At 41.4% G+C, this 9,572-nt stretch overlaps 1 protein-coding gene across 1 annotated transcript in view; it reads left to right on the plus strand.

Annotated features, from left to right (window-relative positions):
• Nucleotides 1-3,855, plus strand: part of ATP6V1G3 (ATPase, H+ transporting, lysosomal 13kDa, V1 subunit G3) — a 21,125-nt gene extending 17,270 nt beyond the window's left edge. Inside the window, exon 3 of the mRNA XM_010831090.1 lies at nt 3,648-3,855. Within this exon, the coding sequence (XP_010829392.1) occupies nt 3,648-3,821 (174 nt within the window). The 3' untranslated portion in view covers nt 3,822-3,855. The remainder of the gene's footprint in view (nt 1-3,647) is intronic.
• Nucleotides 3,856-9,572: the final 5,717 nt, after the last annotated feature.

Raw genomic sequence — 9,572 nt, forward strand, 5'->3', positions numbered from 1 at the left:
TTCACTTTCTGCCCTAAGGGTGGTGTCATCTGCATATCTGAGGTTATTGATATTTCTCCCAGCAATCTTGATTCTAGCTTGTGCTTCTTCCAGCCCAGTGTTTCTCATGATGTACTCTGCACATAAGTTAAGTAAGCAGGGTGACAATATACAACCTTGATGTACTCCTTTTCCTATTTGGAACCAGTCTGTTGTTCCATGTCCAGTTCTAACTGTTGCTTCCTGACCTGCATACAGATTTCTCAAGAGGCAGGTCAGGTGGTCTGGTATTCCCATCTCTTTCAGAATTTTCCACAGTTTATTGTGATCCACACAGTTGCTTTACTATTATTAGTAGTAAAGTAAATAATACTTTACTAATAAGTATTTCAACCAGGATAAAATACAGGACTTTGGGTTATTAAAAGGGTATTCCAACATTTCTGAAAGCTTAAAATGGATTATACTAATTTTAAAGTGCAAGCAACACCGTGATAAATCATAATTATTACTAATGTTTACTGTCCATCCTACAGGAAATCAGTCCTGGGTGTTCATTGGAAGGACTGATGTTGAAGCTGAAACTCCAATTCTTTGGCCACCTGATGCGAAGAGCTGACTCATTTGAAAAGACCCTGATGCTGGGAAAGATTAAAGGCAGGAGGAGAAGGGGACGACAGAGGATGAGATGGTTGGGTGGCATCACTGACTCAATAGACATGGGTTTGGGTGGACTCCGGGAGTTGGTGATGGACAGGGAGGCCTGGCGTGCTGCGGTTCATGGGGTCGCAAAGAGCCGGACACGACTGAGCGACTGAACTAACTGACTGATTACTTGCTCAGTGCTAAGCTTCTGTGCTAAATACACCTTCATAACAAACATCTTCAAAAAATTATCATATTGTCTTAACAAAGCACATTAAGAATACACCTAAGGCTGGTAGCTGTCATCTGTCATCCTATACCTACACTGTCAAAAAAGATGGTCGTTCTCAGGTAGCTACCAAGCACTTGAAGTGCAACTAGTCCAAATGAAGATATTCTATAAACAAAATACACGCCAGGTTACAGGAACTTGTTCTTCAATCATTCAGTCGTGTCTGACTCTGCGACCTCATGGACTGCAGCACCTCAGTCTTCCCTGTCCTTCCCTATCTCCCAAAGTTTGCTGAAATTTGTGTCCATTGAATCAGCGATACCATCTCTCTCATCCTCTGTTGTCCCCTTCTCCTCCTGCCTTTAATCTTTCCCAGCATCAGGGTCTTTTCCAATGAGTCAGCTCTTCACATCAGGTGACCAAATGATTGGAGCTGCAGCTTCAGCATCAGTCTTTCTAATGAATATTCAGGACTGATTTCCTCTAGGATTAACTGGTTGGATCTCCTTGCTGTCCAACAAACTCTCAAGAGTCTTCTCCAGCCCCACAGTTCGAAAGCACAAATTCTTTGGCACTCAGCCTTCTTGATGGTCCAACTCTCACATCCATGCATGACTACTGGAAAAACCATAGCTTTGACTAGATGGACCTTTTTCAGCAAAGTGATGGCTTTGCTTTTTAATACATTGCCTGGGTGTGTCATGACAAACAATAATGCAATAATTTTACATTTTATATTAAAATAATAGCATAGCTATATTGGGCTAAGTACATATATTGTTCAAGCTAATTTTTCCAATTTTTTAAATACAATTCTAGAAAATTTAAAATGACATTTATGGCTCACTTTGAGGCTATTACACTTTGCACTCATAATCTGGTTGACTTTTTACAACAAACCCATCAAATGGGTGATGTTACCCTCATTTAAAAAATAAAGATTCTAAGGCTGAGATGAAATTTTCCAAAGTCTAATGGGACAGTTGCAGTAATCCAGCCTAATAATAACTATTTTAATACTTCTCCAAAGAAAAGTAGGTAATATTGTAGTTTCATAACAGTGTGTCTTTTAAATTTTTCACTACTTAAGACATTGAATTTAGTAACAGTAATTTTTTTTTGAGTTTGGTATAAAATCCAATATTGGATGTAGAGGAAATTTTTAATTTTGGTGGAACTACTTTGGTAAGTAGTTTTCTATTATTTTTCAACATCTTTGTAGCAAAAGGAAAATTTCATCCACATGTCTGTGCTTCTTGTGTACTCACTTATCAAAAGGTTATTTTATAAAAGCTATTTGATGTCTTAGAAGCTATATCACTTCAAAATGATTTTGTTTGAACTAGAAAGACCCAGTTGCCTGAACTGTAAACAGAAAAGAACTTGAACCTGATGCCTCAGTGACATTTGATTTCAAGTTTGGGACCCAGAAAGATCATTCGGATCCTAGAATTTAGAACAGTCTAACAACCTTGAGGTAGAAGGCAATCATTAGTGGAGTCTCCTGCTAAATTAAATGCATGCTTTCCCCAAACACTCAGGGAAGAGGAAAACAAACACACAAAAACCAGCTGTATTGCCTTCACAACTCCCTGCTCAAGAAAGGCTGAGTTTACAGAGGAGACCAATTAGGAGCTGACTGTTGGCTTTAGCAAAGGATAATCGTACAAATCCTACAAATCTAACTCCGCTGGTAAAATTATCTTTTTGCTTTTTCATACTATTCATGGAAATTGTATTTCAATCATATCATTACTTGACAGAGAAGCTGAGAGAGAGAGGAGACGATAGGAAATACTGGTGATCACTGTTAGTGAAAAGACAATCAGCAAGATAAGTGGCAATGAGTCTAAAACCGCAAGGGACTCAGCCAACAAGTCCAGGTCTTCATCTTACACTGGGGTTAATTTCTGGTCCACCCACGCCAGGTTGAAACTACTGAAGTCAAAAATGCATTGATATACCCACTCTACCCATGGGCTTCCCAGGTGGCTCACTGTTAAAAAAAAATCCAACGTCAATGCAGGAGACATGGGTTCAGTCTCTGCGTCGGGAAGATCTTCTGGAGAAGGAAATGGCAACCAACTCCAGTATCCTTGTCAGGAGAATCCCATGAATTGAAGAATCTCGTAGGCTATGGTCCATAGCGTTGCAGAGAGTTGAACACGACTGAGTGTCTGAACACACACAATAAATGATATATCTGGGCTTGTGAAGGCATCTTATGGGGCATATTGTGGCTGTATATTCCTAAAAAAACAGATTTAAAGAGTCTAGATAATTTATTTTAAAAATTCACAAACCAATTATTTGCTCTTTTAAGACCAGCAATAATGGGTTTAATGATGTCTTTCAACTTTATTTGCCAGACTTATAATTCAGAAAGTAAGACACAGGAACTCTGTGGAAACTATCATAAATACATGAAAAAAAACTTCTGAGCATGGTATTAATATAATGATTGTGAACTTGCCCTCAATTTGTACTGTGTGAAGGTCAACTTAGAAGTCACCTGCTGTGGCCAGCTTCCTTTTTTTTTTTAATAGTTGATTTACAATACAGCTTCAGTTGTACAGGATAGTGATTCAGCTTTGACCTTTTTTGCAGATTATATATTTTTTAGAAAAGTCTATCGATCCCACTCACAGCATTGGTGACCTTATCCATTCTCTGAAAAAATTCTGTAAAAATAATGCATAATGCAAATGATAATCCAAACTGAATTTAACTTACAAAACAAGTAAATTTTAATATGATGTACAGTGTAGTGAATTCTGTTTTATTTTGGTAGATAATGGGCTCTCAGAGTAATGTCTTAGAAGAAATAGAAGTTCAAACCCTAGGGAAGATAAAAGAACTGAATGCAAGCTACAGCATGTCCATGGAAGGTGTGATCAATGAGCTTTTAAGCATCGTCTGTGACGTGAAACCGGAAATCCATGTGAACTACAGAATCACCGCCTAAATGTGCATCTGATTGCTCAATAAATACTGTTTCCATGCCACCTGGTTGTTTATGGCTTCCTGTTTGTATTAAGAGATTTGAAATGTACATCTTACATTTACTACACATCTACAGGTTCTCATGTGACGTAATTCACACATGAATACTGAATTTAAAAGCAAACCAACAAAAAGTTGCCATAGCGTTCCTGGTAATAGGTGTGACCTTCTCTTCTAATTTGGGCTAAGCCAAGAATGCAGAGTTAACATGTTTTTGACACATGAGCAAAAGCATGGATTTGGCCATTTTTAGTGGGTATGGGTTTTTTGTTTTTCTGATTTCGTCCCCTCTTTATCAGCTTAGAAAATGTGTTCTTAGTTGTGGTTGTTGAAAGGTCATTTTTAAGGGAGATAGAATCATGACTCTAATATTGGTATAAAATTATTATATGTTAAGGATTTTAACTCATTAATCAATGAGGAAACCAGTAAGATGTTATCATTAGCTCAAAGAATGAGACCTTCATAGGTAGAAAGAGAGATGATAAGACAGACACACACACACGTACACGTACATAAAGAGGAGTGGGCTCTATAACTATCCTCTCTGCCTAATCTCAACTAGGGAAATATTCTTCTCTTTCAAGAAGAAAAAAAAAAAATGACAGATGAGTTGCTAGCACACATGCTTAGGCTAAAAACAAAACAAAACCAATCAAACAACAGAGCAACAGCAACAAGAAGACCTTAAAGGAGAAACAGTAGGTTCGGGGGTGTGATGACCTGAATGTCTGTATTCCCTACCCCCAAATCCATATGCAGAAATCTAATTCCCATTGTCACGGCGTTTGGAGGTAGAACCTTGGGAGATAATCAAGTCATGAGGGTGGCACTCTTGTGAAAGGGATTAGTGGCATTATTAGAAGAGACCAGGACTCCCTTGGTTCAGTGGGTGAGAATCCTCCAGCCAGCGCAGGGAGCAAGGTGTGATCCCCGGTCTGGGAAGAGCCCACACGCAGCAGGGCATCTAAGCCTGCAGCTCCGACCCTGTGAACCCAGAAGCCTGCGCTTCTCAACCAGAGAAGCCACCACAGTGAGAAGCACTCGCCCCACAACACAGCAACACAGATGCAGCACAGCCACAACCAGTGCAATGAAAGCGGCCTGGAGGCTGCCGCCCACTTTCTGCACGCAAGGCCGCAAGAAGCCGTCTGTCTGCAGCCTGGAAGACGACCCTCGCTGAACCTGGGCATGCTGCGCCCTTCATCTGAGACTTCCAGTCTCCAGGACCGTGGAAAGTAAGTTTCTGTTACCCATAAGCCACCTGGTCTACGGCACTTTGTAATAGGAGCCCCCACTCCCACCTCAAGGGACTAAGTGTGCCATGCAGCCCGGTTGCCCAGGGAGTCATAGCTAACTTCTTAAGTTGTTGATGTTGTTCAGTCAGTAAGGCATGTCCGACTCTTTGCAACCCTGTGGATTGCATGTCAGGCTCCCCTGTCCTCCACTGTCTCCCGGAGTTTGCTCAAATTCATGTCATCGAGTCACTGATGCCATCCAACCCTCTCATCCTCTGTCACCCCCTTCTCCTGCCCTCAATCTTTCCCAGCATCAGCATCTTTCTAATGAGCTTTCTCTTCGCATCAGGTGGCCAAAATATTGGAGCTTCAGCATCAGTCCTGCCAATGAATATTCAAGGCTGATCTCCTTTAGAATTGACTGGTTTGATCGCCTAGTTAAGGGACTCCCTAAGTCTACGCGATTCTCAAGAGTCTTAAGTACCAGGTACTTTAAGTGCCATGTATAAATTATCTTGATTCTGTTGTGGTGTGTATTATTAGCATCCCCATTGAACATGATTGGAAATAAGATCAAGATATTTGCCTAGAGTTGCTTGAGAACTACAGACAATTCAAGGCTTCAATCTAGAAATATGACTCCAATGTCTTCATGCTTCTGTACTTACTCTGCTGGCTCCCTGAAAAGTTTCTATATTTACACCAGTAAGGTCTGAGGCACTCTGATTCTCCAATAATTTGTGTTATTATTGTTGTTTAGTTGCAAAGTCATGTCCAAATCTTTGCAACCCCATGGACTATGGCATGCCACACCTCCCTGCTCCTCACCATCTCCTGGAGTTTGCCTAAGTTCATGTCCATTGGATTGGTGGTGCCATTTATATAAGGACAAATTTTAATTCCAATCCAAACAAAATTTAATTAGGGAATTTTCATTTTTACCAAACTATGCATATACTCAATTCCAAACACAAACTTAAATGATTCTAACTGATCATTGTTTTTAGACTCCCTCGTAGAATGCTGGTATAGAATCTGCCTGCAATGCAGGAGACCTTGATTTGATTCCTGGGTCAGGAAGATCCCCTGAAGAAAGGACATGCTACCCACTCCAGTATTCTTGGGCTTCCCTGGTGGCTTAGCTGGTAAAGAATCTACCTGCAATGTGGGAAACCTGGGTTCAATCCTTGCATTGAGGAGATCCCTTGGAAAAGGGAAGAGCTACCCACTCTAGTATTCAGGCCTGGAGAATTCCATGGAAAGTGTAGTCCACGGGGTCACAAAGAGTCAGACACGACTGAGCAACTTTCAGTTAGATTACCAGCACCGCTGTCTCCTTTTAGCAGACAAAATTTAAAATTTTATCACAGTTTTAGATCTCAGAAATACAATTACATTCACATTAGGTAAACATAAGACACTTTGAATTCCATTTGTTTCTCTATTTTCCCAACTTTGGAAGCAATGAAAACAAAACAAATTTGTTTACTGGTTTTATGTTGTAGATTTCTCCATTTACCGGAAAGACAACTGATTCCCCAGTTAATGATCAGAAAGGTATCAACTTTCCTAAGACACTGTCCCTCATTTTTTCAGAGGGAGGGGAGGTTTGTAGGAGAAGCTGAAGACATCAAACAAAGGTGTCTCCATAAAACGAGGGCAGGATTTCCATCTCAACACAGATTTGGAGAATTCATTACTCTCTCCTACAGCTCAAGGCATGTCAAACAATGCATAAAACAGCACATGTGAAAAGTCGTCATGTGAGAAGATCACTTGGAAAAACACAGCCTTGTGATTTGCCTTGAGTATCTAATTTCATGAAAAATATCTTAAGTAACTTATCCCATGAAAACCATCAAGCTGTCAATTTTCTGGATGTAAAAACCTCAGATAGAGTGTCTGGAACACCCAACCTGATAAGTTCCTGAGCGTGCAGAGGAGATAGGATGATTATTTTAAGCCTTAAGCAGTGTGGAAACACACTAAAGTCAGCACAGGGTCTTCCTCGGCAAGAATCGGCTCCCACGTCCAGAAGGCAGCCATGAAGATTGCGTCTGGTCCCAGCATTGCCTCAAGTTCTCTGTGTCCTGCTGGTAATTCAGTCTCTCTGGGCCTCAGATTCTTTTTTTATTTTTAACTTTTTATTTTGCACTGAAGCACAGCCAATTAACAATGTTGTGGTCATTTCAGGCGGACAGAAAGAGGACTCAGCCATACATATACATGTATCCATTCACCACCCCAAACTCCCCTCCCATCCAAGCTGCCTTATAACACTGAGCAGAGATTCCTGTGCTATCCAGTAGGTCCTTGTTGGTTATCCATTTTAAACTGAACAGTGTGTACATGTCCATCCCAAACCGCCTAACTATCCCTTCCCCCCATCCTTCCGCCTGGCAATCGGAAGTGCATTCTCAAGTTGGATTCTTTCTTTAATGGCTTAATTGACAAAATGCTGTTGAACTAAGTGATCCTGACAGGTCTTCACTCCTTCATGGATCACAGCCTTGATGCTGCAAAGAGGCTTGCATGACTCAGTGAACCTATGAGCCTTGCCCTTCAGGGCCACCCAAGACAGACAGGTCATAGTGGAGAGACCTGACCAAACATGGCCCACTGGAGGAGGGAGTGGCAGACCACTCCGGCATTCCTGCTGTGATGCCCTGTGAACAGTATGAAGAGGCAAAAAGATGTGACACCAGAAGGTGAGACTCCCAGCTCAGAAGGTGTCCAGTATGCTAGTGGGGAAGAGCAGAGGGCGGCTACTAACAGCTCCAGAAAGGATGAAGCTGCTGGACCAAAGTGGAAACGATGCTCAGTTGTAGATGTGTCTGGTGGTGAAAGTAAAGTCTGAAGCTGATAAGGCTCCAATACTTTAGCCACCTGATGCAAAGAGCTGGCTCACTGGAAAAGATTCTGATGCTGGGAAAGACTGAAGGCAAAAGGAGAAAGGGGTGGCAGAGGATATAATGGTTAGATAGCATCACTGAACCAATGGGCATGAATTGAGCACACTCCTGGAGACAGTGAAGGACAGGGAAGCATGGTGTGTTGCAGTCCATGGGGTCACAGAGAGTCAGATACAACTGAGCTACTGAATAACAACAGCAGCAGGCCTTCCACATTTAGTCCCGCCAACTAAATCAAGTCAATTTCAAAGAGTGGTGCCCACTATGAGCCCTTTTCTCATCCACTTGTGTAGCATCTGTTAATTTTCCCATGACCCCACAACTACCCTAAACACTGTGTTAGCAGGACTTTGTGCTGACACCCAGCATTCTGGATTCTCTGTAACTCACATAGTTTTACTATTCAAATTTGGTTTCATGTCTTTGCTTAACTGAATGAGTCATTTTCCAAGAACTCTTACACTCTCACAGATGGCAGAGTCACCAGAGTTTACTCTATTTACATACGAGAAGGTTTTACATATTTCAGAGATAACTCACTTATTTCTGCCAGCTTCCCCAGTCACAAAAATGTTGACCTTTCTGCACATGTCCTCATCCTGCAGGCTTTATCTGTCCCCACAGGTCTTCACACAGAAGGGTGCTTAGAATCCTCCTCTATTTTTGTTTTCATTCTTTCTAACATGAACAATGACTCTATTAAGTTCTTAATCATTTCCAATCTATCTGAAAACAAAACCGTGCCACTTGCAGAAATGGAGAGGGATAAAAAGATTTCAGACTTTTTTGCCTCTATGCTAGTGTGCACACACACACACACCCCCACACCCACACACACACACACAATCAACAACTGTCACCAGAAAATCAACCCTATTAACCTTCCAAATAGACTGACTTGGAGTAGAGCTGCAGCTAAACATGGAACAACATACTGGCTCCAAATAGGAAAAGGAGTATGTCAAGGCTGTATACTGTCACCCTGCTTATTTACCTTATATGCAGAGTACATCATGAGAAACACTGGACTGGAAGAAGCACAAGCTGCAATCAAGACTGCCAGGAGAAATATCCTCAGATATGCAGATGACACCACCCTTATGGCAGAAAGTGAAGATGAACTCAAAAGCCTCTTGATGAAAGTGAAAGAGGAGAGTGAAAAAGTTGGCTTAAAACTCAACATTCAGAAAACTTAAGATCATGGCATCCAGTCCCATCACTTAATGGGAAATAGATGGGGAAACAGTAGAAACAGTGTCAGACTTTATTTTTTTGGGCTCCAAAATCACTGCAGATGGTGACTGCAGCCATGAAATTAAAAGACGCTTACTCCTTGGAAGGAAAATTATGACCAACCTAGATAACATATTACAAAGCAGAGACATTACTTTGCCAACAAAGGTCCACCTAGTCAAGGCTATGGTTTTTCCAGTGGTCATGTATGGATGTGAGAGTTGGACTGTGAAGAAAGCTGAGCGCCGAAGATTTGATGCTTTTGAACTGTGGTGTTGGAGAAGACTCTTGAGAGTCCCATGGACTGCAAGGAGATCCAACCAATCCATT

This window comes from Bison bison, unplaced genomic scaffold (genome assembly GCF_000754665.1).
Source record: "Bison bison bison isolate TAMUID 2011002044 unplaced genomic scaffold, Bison_UMD1.0 scf7180017864524, whole genome shotgun sequence".
NCBI lineage: Eukaryota > Metazoa > Chordata > Mammalia > Artiodactyla > Bovidae > Bison > Bison bison.